Source organism: Ammospiza caudacuta, chromosome 12, assembly GCF_027887145.1.
Source record: "Ammospiza caudacuta isolate bAmmCau1 chromosome 12, bAmmCau1.pri, whole genome shotgun sequence".
Lineage (NCBI taxonomy): Eukaryota > Metazoa > Chordata > Aves > Passeriformes > Passerellidae > Ammospiza > Ammospiza caudacuta.
The window spans coordinates 15087032-15105453 of record NC_080604.1 but is presented as its reverse complement, the minus strand read 5'-3'; the positions used below and the strand labels follow the sequence as shown (position 1 = coordinate 15105453).

The 18422-nt window shown below is 40.4% G+C and overlaps 1 protein-coding gene across 1 annotated transcript in view; it reads right to left on the bottom strand.

Moving 5' to 3' along the window:
• PTPRG (protein tyrosine phosphatase receptor type G) overlaps positions 1-18422 on the bottom strand; it is a 392408-nt gene that overhangs the window by 169172 nt on the left and 204814 nt on the right. Inside the window, exons 3-4 of the mRNA XM_058812679.1 lie at positions 13558-13737; positions 8065-8213 (exon numbers count right to left, since the gene is read on the bottom strand). Coding sequence (XP_058668662.1) covers positions 8065-8213; positions 13558-13737 — 329 coding nt within the window. The remainder of the gene's footprint in view (positions 1-8064; positions 8214-13557; positions 13738-18422) is intronic.

Genomic DNA, 18422 nt, shown 5'->3' with positions numbered 1-18422 from the left:
ACAGCTACCAACCAGCCCATTAACCACATTAAGGTTTGTTGCAACATATTTGTGCAATGTTTCTTTTATCCTTCACACCCCTAAATATCATCCCTCTTTTTTATTTCCAGAGAGCCTATTGAGATAATCAGGAAGGGTCACACATCTCCAGGGGAAGACATCCCAAAGACTGTTGGATGTGCCCAATGGAAAGGGGCTGTGCTGAGCACTTATCAACCCCATGTGTTCCTAACCAACATGCCAGGACCCTGATGGGCAGCCAGCCTGGCACAGCGTGGAGTGTGCACCTGTTCTAGTGCTCAGAGCCCACAGCCCAGACACACTTGAGGGATCTGCAGCTCCCCTCCCTGTAAGCCTCACACGCTTCATGGCTGTGCACTGCAAGCTGAAAAAATTGCCTTCTGGCATTTAAGTCCCCAAACGTCAAAAGCTACAAGCAATTCTCAAAAACTTGACTCCCTGTTTAAGATTAAAGTTGCCATCTCTAATGAAAGTAATTAAATAGCCCATTTAATAGTTGCAGGAGCAAGTTTCTTCTGCAGCACTGTTGAAGTCCCCTTTTCTACCCACACAAAGTGCTTCTGTCCAAGATGTGTTTGATGCTGAGGTTCAGCTGACTCCTCACCCTACCTCTAACCCAGGTTAGAAAGCCTCAGTGCACAGCCTCCCTACCTGCACTCACATCTCACAATCTCTGCTGGGGAAAGGATGCTGGCATGAATGTGTAAGAGAACAGTTCATGCTAAGCATCCTTCAAGTCGACCAAATTCCTGGCCTGTTCATTACAGTCAGGGCCAAACGAAGCCACCTGCTCATAAAGAATCCCTTTTCTTTGCTAGACACTCTCACATGGCAGACACCTAAAATGCTGAAGCAGCAGAAAGAGCTACCACCTGTTGTCCTCTTCCTTCTCCTCCCAAAATCAAGTGCCTTTTCCAGAAGAATAGAATTTAGTAAGCTCCCCTACATATTTTTCCCCCTTTTTTCATCATACTGAGTGCCCAGAGCAAATGCCAGTAAATCCAGTGGACTAAGTACACAGGAAGCTCAGCAGGCAAAGCTCACCTTTACAGCTGGGGAGAGACAGTCCCATTTTTCTAACTCAGACAATCCTACATTTCAAGTAACAATCCTATTGAATCTGCTACCTTTCATTAAAGTAGCTCTTACAACTCTGTAAAATCCTCCAACCTTTGTATTGATTTTTTCTCCTATTCAAAATAACTCTCCTTTACAACAAGAGCTGGCTGTCAGCCTCTTATCTCTTATTTTCACCCCATCTGATCCTCCTTCTCCTTGTCAGTCTTTTCAAATTCCAATTAATCATGTAGAAAATCAGGGACTTATGTTAAGAAGAATGTAGAACTCTTAGCTCATCATTAACATACTGTAATTGCAGTGTAGTGCTACTGCCTCTGACCTTTTCAACAAGTCAGTCGAAATCCTTTGGGGAAAGCAGGACATTCCCAGCCACAATGAAAAGGGTTATCTCTGATCCATGCTACTGGATAGTTATTTCAAAATAAAACTCCGGATGCATTTGTAACATTTGTAATTCAGTCTAGAAATTACTGGGGCCTGGCAGACAGCAGGAAGATGCAGCCATAAAACCAAACTGCTGTTCTGTTCTTAAATTTTGTCTGAGTCTCTACACGAACAGTCCCAGGATACACTAACCCCTCCACTAAACATATTTAATTTCAGACCATCCTCTCCTGTTTCTTCTTAATTATCATGGGACATTCACAGAAAAGATCAGCCAGATGGAGACTAAATATTTCACTACTATAAGATGGAGCATTCTGCACTAAAATGGAACCTTGATTACAATAAAGTCATTAATTAAAGTCTCAACTGACTCTTCTGTCAGTATATGGGAGACACTAAAGACAACTGAGAGGAGGCAGTGCAGCAGCTACACTAAGGAAAATAAAACAGTAAACCAGACAGTGATAAGATGGTGTTTAATTTCCACTACTCACAGTGAAACAAGACGGAAACTCAGGGAAACTCAGCGATGTGTTCAATATATCCATCCATTTTATGTTTTCAAAATGATGACACACTGCTTCCCTGACAATGAGAAACTTGAACAAGATTTAAAAGCAGTGAAGATCAAAAAGGAGTAAAGCCTAGAGACTCGGAATAAAATCTTACTTTACTAGAGATAAGATGGAGATGTAGATTTGGCTTTTTAGATAAGACAGAGACACAGATGTGGCTTTTTAGCACATTGCATGTTTAGAGTATTTTATGGCTATCTGAACCCTTGAAGACTATGGGGAAAGGAGAGGGAGAAGACTGTAAGAAAACCAAAAAATCCCCCATGCTGTGTCATTTTGAAGAAAAAGAAATTAAATGTGAAAATCCCCAAGTCATTTCCTTGTCTGAATGATTTGGCTGGACTTGATGATCTTATAGGTCTCTTCCAGCCTTGAACTTCTGTGTGATTAAGTCAGAGGTGCTGTAAGAAATGCAGATGGAATAAGCAGAGCATGCTAAATTCCCTGGACACTCTACAGCACAGACAGCATGAGCATGGAGCCAAATCCTCAACCAGAGTTCCACCAGCACATCTCCCATCAAAGTTACTGGGAGCTCCAAGTATCCCTTTATAGGTGTGGATTTGGTCCTTGGAGAGAATATTGCACTAAAATTACTTCAGACAGACATAGTATCTCACTGTGATATATTCCCAATGGTCCTCTTTAGGTCCCCCTATAATTTTTTGACTTCTACTTTGCTACATCCTACCAGATAGAGGTATGGAAATTTGAAGAGCAACAAGTAAACAAAATATAAGGAAATAAACCCAACACTGGCTCCCTGTTTCATAATTAAACTTTACTTGTGCTTGAAATCAGCACCAGAGATCTTTGCAAAATTACAATTACCAGATATGCTGGATGCCAGAAATAATAAACCCAGCTGCAATACAGAGTGTTAGTTCTCTCCTGTATAGGAAGAGAACATGCTGTGGTATGTTCATCATTTAATGTCACGAAGTGTGTGCAAATCTAAACAGACTCACAGCTGCACCAAGAGTAAAATTACAGAACAGAAATGGTCCTGTTTCTAACATTACAAAGTAAATATTCCCTGCCATTCACAGGTGGACAGAAGGCTGGATGTATGCTGTAGGTGATTCCAGGTGTGATAGAAAGTCTTAACATTCAGGATAAAACAAAAAAAACCAGCCAACCTAGTAAACTGAGTAACTAATCTTAGCTTATTCTATTCTTACTATTCTTAGTAGTAAAGGTTTTTGTGCACTGAATACCACTCATTTCTTCTACTTTTATGACACTGATTGTCATCAGCCTGTGATAATAAAAACTATCAGAATTTAAGTAATATAATGAGAGGTAGAACAGTACACAATGATAAACTGGCAAGGTTATCTGAGCATTCAAATTAGAGCAACTAATTGTCGATCTAGACCACACAGATGCCACTATGTGGATTCAAAGAGAAAATGGAGAAAATCAAAGAAGTAGCAAGAACGAAGACACCATTAGAACCTGGAAAGTCTTCTAATAAACACACTTGAAGAGCAGCAAGAATTGTTAATGCAAATGACTGTTTTGTAATAATAATTTAATAAAGCGAATACATAAACATAATATAAAAGCTTGTTAATTGACATAAGAGGGTGTCAGCTCTATTTTCTGCCGGGATGGTTTTGTGAGGGTGGTGGTTTTTTTGGTTGTTTTGTTTGGTTGTGAGGGTTTTTTGCCTATTTTTTGTTGTTTTGGTTGGGTTTTTTTAAAATTAATGGAAAAGAACTTGAGATTTCCAAAAACATGCATGTTGGTACTTGTGGGTATAAAATCACATTGCTCTTTCAGAAGCAATTTAGCCTAAACAGTGCAAGTTTGCTCATGTAAGAGTAAAAGGATGAGGTCTCTATGGCATATTGCAGTATGGTCCTTGGAATAAGATACTCATTTACTAAATAAATTACTGTATAGTACTGTATAATGGTGTTCACATTATAACTGACAATTAGCACCATTAAAGAGAACGCTCATAAACAGCCAAAGCTCACATCAAATTAACACAGCCATGATTAAAATCACTCTTCTGATTTCTGCTCTTCACAGAAATAAGCGGCATTTTGCATAAAAATTACTACGAGGCAGCTAAGAAAAAATTTAAAAAATAACCCCATGGTTATGCTGGGATGGTGGTACCTCACTCCAGCAGCACAGAGAGCACTGCCATGTCAGCTCCTCACTTGCTACAAAATATTAAGCATTGGGTTTCCCTCGGAGCAGCCAGCCAGCACAGTGAGCCCTGCCTGCTGCTGGGAACCAGTTTGGTGGCACAGGAGATTAAAGTGCTGCAATTACTCCTCTTGGCTCTAATGAGGGAAACCCAGGTTCTCTCCTGGCCTGAGGGAAGCTCATCTTTTTTTATTTTAATTTTGTCACTTTTCCACTTAAGTGGTTTCTAGCATTTGCATGTCCACTTATATTGCTGTGGTTTCAGAAAGAAAAAAATAACCTGAGGAATTATAGTGAAGAAGAACAATAACAAAATACAAAGGAGTCAGCAATTCATTAAAATTTAGAAAATGCAACATTAAAAACTTTTCTTAACTCTAAGAAAAAAAAAAAAGAGAGCCTTTTTCTAAACTGGCACAGAGCCCATGTCCTCATTAGGATTCACACTCCACTCACACAGCAATACATTAATGGTATCACTTTAATGCAGCATCACAGCACTGCTTCCTGGCCTCACCCAGATATTGCTTGCAAAGTGGGAAGAAAGAGGGGGAAAAGAAGTTTCTAGTGAATGCTGGCAAGGCCTGGTATCAATTTGGATGCATGTGGAAGTTTGAAGCACATGGACATCTCTGATCATGAATGCTGCTTCAGAGAAAGCCAAACTCATAATGGCTTCATAAAGATCAAGTATCACTAAGGAAAATCTAATCAATAAATAAGCAATCAAGACCACATAATGAAAGAACACCATTACATGTGCCATAGTTTAAAAAGAAGACACAATATGCTACATTAAAGTACTGCAAGATAATACGCCTTTGATCCAACATGCCTTTAAAGCAGAAAACAAAAGGATGTTCTCATATATCTTACTAACTAATTTAACATATAAATCATAAAAAAATATGTTCCAGATGGGCTTCAATGAAGAAAACCAATTAACGTAGACAGCCTTACCATCTGACACATTAGTTGTAATAATAAAGACCAAACAACATGGTCAAACAATAATGCTCTGTATTAGATCTGACATTTCTAATTAGTTTCTGTATCCTCTTCAAGAAAAAAGATTACCAGCAAGCACTTTGTTTCCCAGAGGAAAAAACTTCTAAACTTAATGTGCACAGATCTCATTCTATGGATGAAGCTGATCTATCTGTGTTTCCTTGGGATGTGCTTTGGAACTAATGGGTTTAGCATAGTCCACATCTGGTTGCAAAATAAAGACTCAAAAGACTCAGAAAACATTTCCTTTCAGCTGCATTGCCACTGTAACTGCTGCAGACCTGGAATGCCAATACCTGCACACTGCTGTAAGGTTTTCCTGCAGCCATGGGCTCAGAAGAATCAGAATGGTTTAGGCTTTGCTTTCTGTAGGACAGAATTTTGGTTTATCCTTTCCACAGCTTCCCTAGAAATGCTACTTCTCAAATGAAGTAGCGTGTTTTTGGCACAGACCTCCCAACATCAGGCAACTAGGGTTGCATCAGACAGTTGCAAGCTGCGCCACAATTAGCATTACAAATTAAAAGCCCCACTGAGAATACATGTACAGTTACTGTTTGAGAAGTCAAATCCCAACTATTTAGACAGGTTTTGCATCTATCATCAATAACAACTCAACTTTATCACCTTAGTCCTATTGGACCCTCCAAAAACCATCCACAGAAATCCTTTGCACCACATCATTGAAAATCAGAATTCTTCTGTAGGAGGTAGATAGCATCACAATAGGGAAAGGCTTGATTTGGAAACTGTTCTTCCTTAAAAAAAAAAAATAAAATTAAGGGAATGGCTGTGGGAATTCTGCTAATGTCATAATATCAAGGAAGGACAGAGGTCCATGTCATTGCAACAAACACAAATCATTTAGAAATCATAGGATTAACACTAAACCTATCTGATCCAGCAATTTATTTTGGTCGGCATTCATAAACAAGCAAAAATAACATAAACAAAGGCAGTCTCCCCCCAGTTTTCAAGTCAATATCCTAAACAACTGAAATGAAGAACATTTACACCATAAGAAAATTATTCCTTAGACACATGCTTATTTCCACAGTACAAGAACTTTCATTCATCAAGCCACCATCAAATGGCCTTGGAATCCTAAGAAAGCATTTCTGAAGTAGAAATACTATTTTTCACACAAACAAGAAAGGCCAGCATTTTTCACCCCCCTCCACTCCCTCAAATTTCAGAAAAGGAGTTGACTGGCTCTGTAGATTTCCTGAGTGCATCAGGAGGTTTACAAACACCAGTATTGCCAATTGAGACAGACAGGGCAGCATGACAGTGTTTGAGCGTTTGCTCCATCTGCTCAGGGGTTGACCCCTTGTGAGAAATCACAGTTACATCAAGGGGATGATAATGGAAAAGCTCATTAAAAAGAAGACAAAAATAAAATCTCTGCCTCTCAGAAAATCTAACGTACAGGTACACATTGGGATATAAAAACCAGGTTCTAATTCTTGTGTGATGGGGCACTTTGAACATGCAGGTGAAAATTGGAGGTTTTGATAATGCACCAGTCTATGACAACCTTCCTTTGAGCTTTGGAAGCCTCTTCCCACCTCCTGATAAACGGAACTTGGTTAAAGCCTCATGTGATGAATTATGGCAAGCTGGGGGGTGAATCAAGCCCCAAGACTACCACTTCTGCTCACCCATGAATTTTCTGAGAAAGCAAGCACAGCTCCTGGCAACCTGCTCAGGATCCACATGCCACACTTGGGAACTGCATATCTGCTTACCCACAGGCAAAGGTAATCCTAGATAACCTCTTGTTTATCTCACCATGCAAAACCATGACTATTGAGTGAAAACTATCAACAAACTCTGCTGACACAGAAAACACTGCAGTGACGAAAGAGCGACCTGGGGCTACTGCTCACAAACCGAGACCCAACAGCACTCAGCTCCCTGCCTGCACTCAGAGCCCTCCAAAGGCACATCCCTGCACTCACTGCACACAGGTGCCTGGCCCATCTGAAGCCATTTCCCCACAGTCACTGCACACAAATGCCTGGCCCTGAGCCCATCTGGAGCCATGTCCCCACAGTCACTGCACACAGGTGCCTTGCCTTGAGCTCATCTGAAACCATGTCCCCCCAGTCACTGCATGCAGGTGCTTGGCCCTGGCTCTGACCTGGCCCATGTGAAGCCATGTCACTGCACACAGGTGCCTGGCCCTGGCTCAGAGCAGGGCTGTGTTCCCAGGGCACTGTGTCCAAGGCCAGGCCTCACTCCTGGGATAGCTGGGCCGCTCTTGGCTGGGGCTGGCTCTGGCTCAGGCCTAGCTGGCTGCAGCACAGGCAGAGCAAACACAAAGCTGTTTGCATGGATCTATGGAGAGGTCCTGTTAGTGCCAGGCAGGGGACAGCAGCTGAACCCAGGTAGAGGTCACGTCCTGTGTGTGGGCAATGAGCAATTCTGCTGACAGACAGCGGTCTCAGCACGATGGCTCCCAAACTGCTGCTGTTTCTTTAAAAGCGTCATGGGAAAGGAAATTTTGGAGGACAACGAGGTCACTCAGCAGATATTTGTAAGCAGATCCTCCCACACATGGAAAGCTTATGGGACAAACGAGAAAAGTGGCTGTTTGCAACTTAACCCATGGGACACGAGAGCTGGCAAGGCCAGCAAAGCAGAGCTCGGAGCTGACATTGCAGAAGCACATGAGAGATGATGGATAGAGTGCTGTGAGGGCCGGAAGGGCCTGCAAAGTGATACATTCACTGAAAGAAACATTGCCCTGTTTCACAGTTGCCCTGGACTACAGCAATACATTCTGATTTTGTTTTCTCTGAGAACACAAGCACGTCTCTCCACTCACCTCAACGGGGAACCTCTTGCCGTTGATGCTGTGCTCAGAGCCAGCCGATCCGTTGCTTTGGCCCCAGTGAAACTCCACTTTCTCTGCCTTGAATCTGCCCGGTAACCCGGCACCACTGACAAAATAATCGTCCTTCAACAGGATAGCAACTGCACACACAGAACAACAAGAAAGAAACTCAGCATAGTTCTTCTGAAATGCTTTTTTGCTCAGTATATCAGAATACTTCTCCTAATGCGTGAAAATGTTGGATCATCATTTTCCTCTTTACAGGGATTGTTAAAAATCAGGTCTGCAAGTAATGTTGGCTAATTCTGGAAGTGATTATGAAGTTACACAGACTACAGAAAATCATAAAGTCCAAATTTCTCAAGGATATTTTGCCCTCCTTATTGGACTTTGATTAAAATTTAAATGGAAACTACATCAAAACCTGTTTAATGTGGTTCCAGAGGGTAATGGCTGACCATGGTCGCTGCCCTTATAAACCCCTCAAGGTCGGTAGATCACAAGTTAAGAAAAGAATGGGTCTCCTGTTTTTTGGATTTCCTCTTTTTTGTTGCTGGGGACCCTGTGCCCTGTCCCACCTCTACTGCTGGACATGCTGGGTGCTTTCCTTAACCTCCCTGCTCCTCCCCTCTGTAAAATAGGGAGAGTCAAAATAATATTTTTGAGACCCAGTCATGAGACATCTTCACATCTCAAAACTGTGTTTTATTACAGTAACTCTGATATTATTATTACGTGATTCAATGGGGGTCAGAAAGATCTACTTTGTATTCTCTTTTCACTTCCAAAAGCCTTTGTATTTTATGTAACAATAAAAGCCCTAGGTCCAAACAGAGGGCAGAATCATATGGTGGAACCTGGTACATGTTACCAGGGGAGGCCTGTGGTCCAACCAAGAACTGATTCCAGCTTTCAAAAAATTCCTTTCTGCTACTCTCACTACAATATCTCCTTCCTTTCCAGCATTTGCTGGTTTTAATACATACCATTCCTAAAAACTGCCCCCACAAAATTATTTCTTCTCATCCCTCACAAAAACAGAATTAAAATTTGAATATTGTTTCTGTAAAAGTCATTGCAGACCAGTGCTTGCTGTGCCTAGAATCCTAGAATTTAAGTTTTGGGGTTGATTTCGGAGATTTTTTTCTTTTTTTAATGGAAATAGCAAAACCCACAAGGATTTCTCTGTGTTCTTAAGCCAACTGTGTCATCACAACAGGAACATTAATATAAATCCAATTTTGTTATGTAAGAAGGAGGATTTTATTCACCACTGGAAAAAAAAAACAAAAGCAAGCTACTTGTGAAATAAAAGTTATTTCTCTGTTGGTGACTCAGTGCTGCAGCCAGGCTTTGTGTCCTCCCCTGACAGGGACCCACAGCAGCAGCATCATCTCCGGTGCAATTTTTCCACACAGCTCAACTTTGAACGGTTTGTGTCAAAACCATCTTAATGTTAAATTGCATGAGATGCTCAGATGTTTCTAAACTGTGCCAGCAAAATCATGGGGCTTTTTTCTTCCTTGATTTCTGCTTCTTTCTGCACTCCCTTTGCATGCTTTGTGGAGGAGGATGGGTGGTGCAAAAGTAGCTACAGGACAGTGCCTGTGTCAGCCAGGGTACTGCTGGTAGTCACTGTCTGCTTACAGCAAATCCCTTAAATAAACATGACTGAAAGCACCACTGCTCTCTACTTCCCTTAAAAATTTCTCAATGAGCTCAGCAGTATTTTAAATGGTGAAAAATCTCATTCAATCAGTTAGTTACAAATTCCATAGATGAAATTGTAGGAATTGAGGAATACAGCAAAGCAAATTCACGTGCATCTGTTAAAAACCTCTGTAGAGAGTCAGTTGCATTTGATAAATATTTGATAGTTCCCAAATAATTTATGGCTCTGTCAGGGGTCATTTTACTTGTTTTAGATGAATAATTAAAAAGGATAATTAGGAGGATGTACAATCTGGAATGTTCATCTAATTGTTCATTTTACAGTATTTCTTACACTGCTGAGCTGTATGACACATGTTCCCATCACCTTCCCAGCTAAGCAGCATCCCCTTACTGCCAGGAACTTCCCTCCTTTTTCTGTGACCCCAGGTATCCAGCACTGAAAAAACTGAAAATCACTTTACTGGGCTTTGGGAGCCAATGCTTTTATCCCAGGATTTCTGTAAAGTGCAAGGAATCAATCCCCAAAGCCCACTAATTAAAATACTATATAATTGAGATTAAAAACCCAAAGAAAGTGGTGTGCAGCCACCAGGACCACAATTGTGTAATGCCATTTTCAAGTTCAGGGCTGGTGTTGGATGCCCATCACCCCTGTGAGAGCAGGAATAAACCTGGACTCAAAGCAGCTCTTCCCCTGCCCTAGCAGAGCAGCTCTGATGGTCAGGCCCAGGCAGAGTGACGCATATTACACAGGATACTAAATAACATTTCTGGCAGAAATTTTAGTAAGTTTTTCTAAGCTGAATTATCCTGATTTTAGTTTTGGTATGAACATAACTAATGCAAATACAACTATGAAATGTGTATATCCTCCAAGTGATCTCTATCACTTAATACTATGGTCAGCTACTCTAGTGAAGAAATTGAACCCATGTTAGTGCCTTTGCCAATGTAATTGTGCACAAAAACACTTCTAGTCAAGACAGAGACCTATAAAATCCATTGATATTTTCTGAATGAAACACTGTTTTCTGTACATTGTCTGCTCTTTACCTGATAGAGAGGGGGACACAAACAAGAAAGAGCAGAACAAATCTAAACAGAATTACCTCTCAGAGCCTAAAAATAATTCATTGTTCAATCATTTAAAAAAAGATTACTAGGTCCTACAGCCATAACAATAACCCAAGCAGCATATTTCCTGCCAGTTAATGAGCATTAAGGTTAAGGGCCTTTAGCTTTCCCAGGGACCCCTGTCTCTTTAAACCAGACATTAATTGCTGAGAAATGCCCTCTACATCCATCACCATTTCTTAAACAGTTATTTAGTTTACTGTCTCTGTCAGTCTGCAATATGAAGGTCTTGTGTGGCCATCTGCTCCAAGACTCCGCTGCCAAAATGCATCGGGATTTATGGCACAGTCGGCCTCTATCTTCTACCCACAAGCCAAAACATCTTAGTTGGTGTGCTGTTCTGCCACTTACCACCTTAAAAATTAATGCCAGGCAAGTTTCTTCAAAAGGTCAAAAAACCAAGAAAAGGAATGGGACTTGATAAAACAAGGGAGGAGTTAGGAGCTCAGCAGAAGAAATCAGGGCTGACAGCGAGGCAAAAAGTGTCTTCACGTTACCAGTAAAGGGCCTAAGTTACCAGGAAAAGTGACAGTTACTGTTGCTCTGAGAAGCAATAACTTGTCAGCAAAAATCCATACCCCAATGGGTGAGGAAATCAAATATAGCAGCAGTGCTAAAATCAGCCAGCAGAGAAGACTGAAGCTTCAGCTTCCATTGCCAACTGTGCCAAGACCAGAAAATCCGCTGACACTTTTCAGTTCAATAGAACAAGGTTCTGGCTTGTACCAGCAACAGTGTGGTCAGCAGGAGCCTTGGCACGGGGCTCACTTTTGGGCCCCTCACTACAAGAAGGACATTGAAGGGCTAGAGTGTGAATAGAGAAGGCAACAGAGCTAGGAATAGGTCTGGAGCACAAGTTTGATGAGGAACTGCTGAGGGAGCTGGGGGGGCTCAGCCTGGACAAAAGGAGGCTCAGGAGGAATCTTGCTCTCTACAATTCCCTGAAAGGAGGTTGCAGCCAGGTGGGGGTCAGTCTCTTCTCCCAGATAACAAGTGACAGGACAAGAAGAAATGGCCTCCAGTGTTGCCAGGGGAGGTTTAGATTAAATATTAGAAAGAATTTAAAAGGGTTGGTAAGCAGCGGAAGAGGCTGCCCAGGGAAGTGATGGAGTCACCAGCCCTGTAGGTATTTAAAAGATGGGTAGATGTGGCACTAAGGGGCATGGTTTAGTGGTGTCCTTGGCAGTGCTGGGTTAATGGTTGAAATCAATGTTCTTAAAGGTCTTTTCCAACCTAAATGATTCTATGATTCTAACATGGTTTCCTAATGTGTGTGCAGCAAAGTTACTGTTATATGTAAAGGATAGCATTAACATTCTTAGAAGAATAGCACCATCACCTTTTTCAGGTCTTTTTAATTACATTTATTGCTGATTACCACAAACAGCCTCTCTGACCATAAAGGGCAGGGTGCATAACATGAGTAGATTAATTAAGCACCAAATTTCCATAGCATTCAACCTTGCCTGAACCTCATGCTGCTACCAAGGGCAACCAAGTCAGGATAACAAAGCAAACAGGAGCACTTCTCAGTGAATCTGGGAAAACCCCCAGGTAATGCAGCAAAACCCCCAGCTATGCTTGTGGTTTACATTAACTGGATTTGCTTTGTAGTGAAGGAAAACAAGCTACAGTCTGCCACTCCATTTCATCCGAGGGGCAGTAACTCCTGCTAAGATCCTGAACTGCTGGAGCTGGATCTGAGGCACTTGCTGGACTCCAGGCCACGGCTCAGGTGTGAAGTGCCCTGGAGTTGATGGGTGGACCTGAGGTCACACTGTGTGCACAGCTGAGCCACCAGCTCCAGAGCAGGTACATGCCCTGGGTTCAGCTAGCCCACCTGTGACAGGGGACATAGTGCAAAGAGACTATAGAGATGCATGTCAGATGTTAATAAAGATAAAAATATACTTCCAATAAATAAAATTGAATTAATTAGTGTTTTAATCCAATTCCCTAAAAATACTTGACCTTGTCAAATGAAGAGGGTGGCCTTATAATTTCTGCTTTTTACATTTTTAGAATTAAAGAGTAATCAAATGCATGCAGCTTTGCATATAAATCAACCTTGACCTTTCGTTGAACTGTTTTGGTAAAAATAAGCAGTACTCATGCCTGCTCTTTTTTCTCTAAAAGCCAGAACAGACAGAGCAGAAAAGGATTCAGTTCAGTGAAGAACACTGTGCTATAATCATACCAGAAAAACATTAATAAGCCCCCACTACTCTGAGCAGTTATTACTCTTTCTTCTCTAAAATCTTCCAATTTCTAAGACTTCCCCTCTCCTTCCCCCTGAGCCCTCCATCTCAGCATTCTTTGGATTAGGTGTTACAACCTCCCAAAGCTGATAATTCAAGGTTACACCTTGAAACTCTTACACTGCCTTTTATTCTGAGGAATAACTGACTACCAAGAGAATTAGTTTAGACTGAGAACAAAAAAAAAAAAAAACACCAAAAATAGCAGCCCTTAAAAAAAAACCCATAAAATCAATCCGTAGAACTAGCTCTGAAGAGGATGCAGAGGCAGAGGTAGGTGGCTCCTACTGAAAAATTACATTAAAAAAAAGACAAAAAAACCAAACAACAGAACAATGAAAAAGGAGGAGGGTGAAACATGGCTTGAATTTTTAATTTACTGTAGTCAGGCTATGGAGACAAGCAGAAGAGAACATACCTGTTTTTCCTGTGTTTTTCATCCAAGTCTTGTTTGAAGATTCATTGTCAAAACCATCCAGCTGCAGCTCTTGATACTCATCTCCAACGTGGGCCAGGTGGTCGATGATGTCTATGGGGGACTGGTGAGACCCCCCACACTTCTCACTGGACATCACCCAGTGCTCAGGACCATAGGTACCTGTGAAAAACCACCAATGTCAGCATCCCAGTGCTGGAGAACTCTTAAGCATGAGGATGAAGCACTTAAGCTCCCCAGGTAACTCCACCACAGTTACAATTCCCACGTTTGAAAGAGGTTAAGATTTTTTAACTTATGAGGAGACTGAAATCCTTTGGCTTTGTGCTGTGTTCCAACTTTGCCTCTGGCAGTAATGAACAATGGCCTTTTTTAAAAAACAACTATTCTATAAAACTTTCTGCAGTTCCCAAGCTCCTCCCGTGCATATGTTATCAATTACCACGTTGCTCCAGGAACTTCCCTAAAGCTCCAGCCTTAATATATTACTATATAGTTTATCCTTTCATTATGGACAAATAACGTAACAGACACACATTAACTTGTGTTCTTGCAATACTGTGCTTAGATAATATGATCTTTATTAATGATCTCATTTCTTTTGGAGGTTTTGAAGACAGAAAATAATAAAAGAAAGAATTAAACTAAATGAATATTACTAAATTTGAAGTAAACAACGATGGAAAAAAATTACTCTGGAAGAAGTGAACAGGACAATAACCTCTCAAGAATACACAGTAAACTTATTTTGTTGCTATTTTTACATGAGTTTTCTGGTTTTGATGAACAGTTAAAATAATATGGATAAATGAAAGGTCTGAGGCAAAGACCTTGTTATCCCCACCACATACCAGCCCAAGATGTACTAGAACACCAGGGACCCTCAGCACCACTTGTAGGAGGATCTAAAATGAATTTCAAATTTTTCTTATGACCTGCCTCTCCAACCTTTAAGTTGTATTAACAGAGACTGAGAACTTATCTTCCTAAGAGTGCAAACAGTGGTTTAAGCTCCTGAAATGACAGCATAGATTTCTTGTAAAGCACTTGTTGCTCACCGCTCTTTAAGTGCTTTACAGCAGGAATCAGCCACATTATTCTCCTGTCAAGGCAGGGAAGCTGATGGCTGAGAAGGGAAGCAAATTGCCCAGGCTCAAGTGCTAAAACCAAGTTACAACCCAGAGCTGAACTCTGCTCTCCTGAGAGTCCTGATGTCACACCTGTGTCACACCCGTGAACCACACAGTCAGAAGCTCTGTTCAGTGGGCAGCCAGCAGGAAATGAGGCACCAATGTGCATTTATTACCCTTGCATCTGAGCAGCATATGTATATTCAATTAGTGCCATCCAAACCCAGCAGTTGGGAAGGCCAGTTTCTCTGGCCTCTGCGTTTTAATCTGTCTAGTTGCAGAGTGCATTGGTGCTCTCTTCTTGTGAGCTGATGCAGGACACTTAATCGATAGCAAGATGCTGCTATACTCATCACACACAAATGCTGCCTGGTACCCAAATGACAATAAGAAAATTTTACTTTCAAGTACAATTAGGCAAAATTGCAATATAGTTTAAAAGTCATTTACATCATCTGCCTAGGTTAAAAATCAGTTTTGTTTATCTCGGGGTTCAACTTATATTGTCAGCAAGAGCTGTTTTCAGCTATTTCCCAATGTACCACAACCAAGGAGAACAGAATTATTAAAACCCCTACACAGTGGAAACCAAATGTCTTCCACTCAAGCACAGCTATTTCTCTCCAACCAGGATGCTCTTAGTAATTGGTCTGTAGTGAGTTAATTGGAAACTCAGATTTACTTTACATATAACCTTGCATCTACCCCATGAAATTTGGGAATTTGCTTTAAATATCTAGCACTACACATAATAAAACCTGCCAGCTCTGGTTTTCTGGCTTTATTATAAACAAGGGGTGAGCTTTTCAAAAGCACTCTGCCCACAGAGGCTATCGCAGTGGTTTCAGCTGTGCATTCAAAAGGAGCTGTGCACTCCAATTTTTCTTTTGTAAATATTCTGGTGTCAATGAGGAATTTTTTCCTTTTTTTAAGTAGGCAGATTTGTTTTAGCAGAGACTGTAGGGTTTCTTCCATGTCACAATTATTTATTTATTTATTTATTTTAAGTATAGCCAGTTCTCAACCTATTTGCAGTGAAACTGCCTTGTCAAAATGAATAAAATAAGCCATAAGGGTAAACAAACAAACCACCATGTTGAATTAAAACCTCAAGTGACTTAGGTACCTGAACTGACTCTTGCTGAAATGTAGTGTTTCACAGACTTTTGAAGGCTTTGTTTCATTTTAAAAAACAAGTCTTCCTTTTTTTCTTAAATTAACTTGCTTGAATTAATATAATAGCATTAAATCTCTTTTGATAAACACAGTAGCAAGTGAAGCAAAACAAAATAAAGCCTAGCAGTATCTGCTTTCTTCATGTGACAGGATAAGTTTCCATGCATAAAATGTTTCCATACTCGTGCTAAATTATTAAAGAAAAAAAAAATCTAATGCAATGAAACTCTCCCAGCAATTCAAAACCTCAACTTAGTGCTGGTGCTGTGACTCCATGTCCTGACACCACAAATTACAGTCATAAGGCTAAGCTCTGATTTAGAGGTTCAAGACCTGCTAGTTAAAATCAGCCCAGGATTTTATAAATGCCTGGGCTTGCCACTAATTTCTTTCACAGGTTTTTGATATGTAAATGGATACACGCAATGTGACCTGCACCATAACGGCTGCAGACTGAGACAGATACAGGAGCCACAACCGCAACACCTCAATTCCCAGCAGTGCAGAACTGGGGCTGCCCCAGCTTTACAATGACCACAGAAAGGGGAAGGCAGGCCCAGGAGGGGAGAGGAAAACTTCTGAGCTTAAAACAAAACGAAATAAATTATAGCTTCTACCCAGGAAAAAAAAAAGGCACTCAACAACCTATAAAATGTAATCAAGAATAGTGCAGTGTGATTCACAAATTCCCTGGTGGCCATCAGAAGGGTTCAGGCCCAACTGCCTGTTTTTTTCCATGGACATTCAAGTGCACTTTCAATTAAAACTGATCTTCCACTACAGATTTCAAATTAATTCTTCTTCCAAGTGTCTCATGCTCCAGACATCCTTACTTTGCAAAAAAGCCCTATATCATTAGAGGAGGAAATAGAACACTTTTTCCAAGCTTGCAGATATTGATTACCTATTCCTTCCATCAAAGCACAATTGCCATTCTGCACTGTATAAATCTCTTCAGCGTTAGACACTTTATAAAGTACTGAGAATTATATCATTAATCATTTGCAGTTACACCTGTCTTGCTTTATTGAATTCTTTGTTTTTTAGAACTTTAAATAAATGCTTTTAAATAAAAACATGACACTAAATAAAGACTCTGTTTTACTTAAACCTAGTTTAAAAAAGAAATCCTGTAATTCTGTGTGTGACATTTACCCATCTGAAACACAGGAACTTATGGCTATTTGTATTTCATTTTTCCAACAGTAAGCATCGTGACTTAAATCAAATAAAATTTCAAATGAATTTGAGTTGGCCTTTTAAGGCTGATAAATAATTCGGTTTTCAGAAGCCAAGTTAAGAGCCCACACCTGTGTTAACAAATAACACACATTTCTACTGAGATGGTGGGACAACCTGCAGGCAAAGGTAAACACCAAGCAGCCCCATCCTAGAGCTGGAATATTTGATGCAGAGGCAGCACAGAAATAATGATAACTGATAATGTTTGACATCTGCAGGAACTGAAAAGGAAACCATGGGTTTGGGTGTAACAGCTGGGGCAGGAGGGCTGGATCCACCCCAGATCAGCCAAATACAAGAGCAGGGTGTGCTGGGGTGGCAGTCAGGTCTCTGTGAACTTGAATTCTCCTCTGCTGACATCAGGGACAAAAGGAATCCCAAGGCTGGAAGGAGAGCTGGGCTCAGGCAGCTCAGCACACCTGGGATCCCACACACTTTTCAACCCACACTTCATGCCAGAGATGTTATCACCCATCCTTGTCTGAAATTATCTGATGCTTCCTAGATTCTTTTCTCATGCAAAATCATTCTGTCAATGACTGCAGTAACTTTAATAGTTTTTTAATACACTGTCTGCTCCTTAAATATAATCCAAGATTACTTTTTTTTCTTCTTTTTACTGTACAAAGAAATGAGCAGTCTTCATTAATGAAAAACCATTAAAGTAATGTATTCTGCCAAAATCTAATTAAAGCTTGTATAAAAACTTCCACTAAAAAATCAAATATATTTGTTTTTCTCACACAGAGAAGGTGTTTTTTTAAAACATCTGTCATTAAAAACATTGGCATTTTCTAGATTTGGTGTAACTTTTTAATTAATGCATCAGCTACTCCGATATAAACTGGTCTGTAACACATATACCTTTACACAGATATATTTTAACAGAAATTAGCAAGTTTTGAGTAATAGGATTTTCATCATTCATTTGTAAAGAAGTAGAAGTACAAGCTTTTTTTTTTTTTAATTTCACTTGTTTTCTAAACATTTTTACAAATATGTGATTTTAAATCTCAGGCCTGACATGGAAAGAACTAGTTTAGAGGCTTTAATTTTGGAGGTTTTTTATTATTTGTTCTTGAGTCCTTTTTTTAACAGAATTACCTCAGACTAATCTTTTTCTGTACTCAATGCCTCTTTACTTTTCATTTCTGAATGAAAATGGTAATAATGATTGCAAAGCAATCAGATGCCCTCATTTCTGTAATTAGCTTGGTCATTTCATGGAGACATCCTATCCCATCATCTCAATATGGGAGAAAATTCCATGTTTCTCTTAGAACAATATCCAACCAGTTA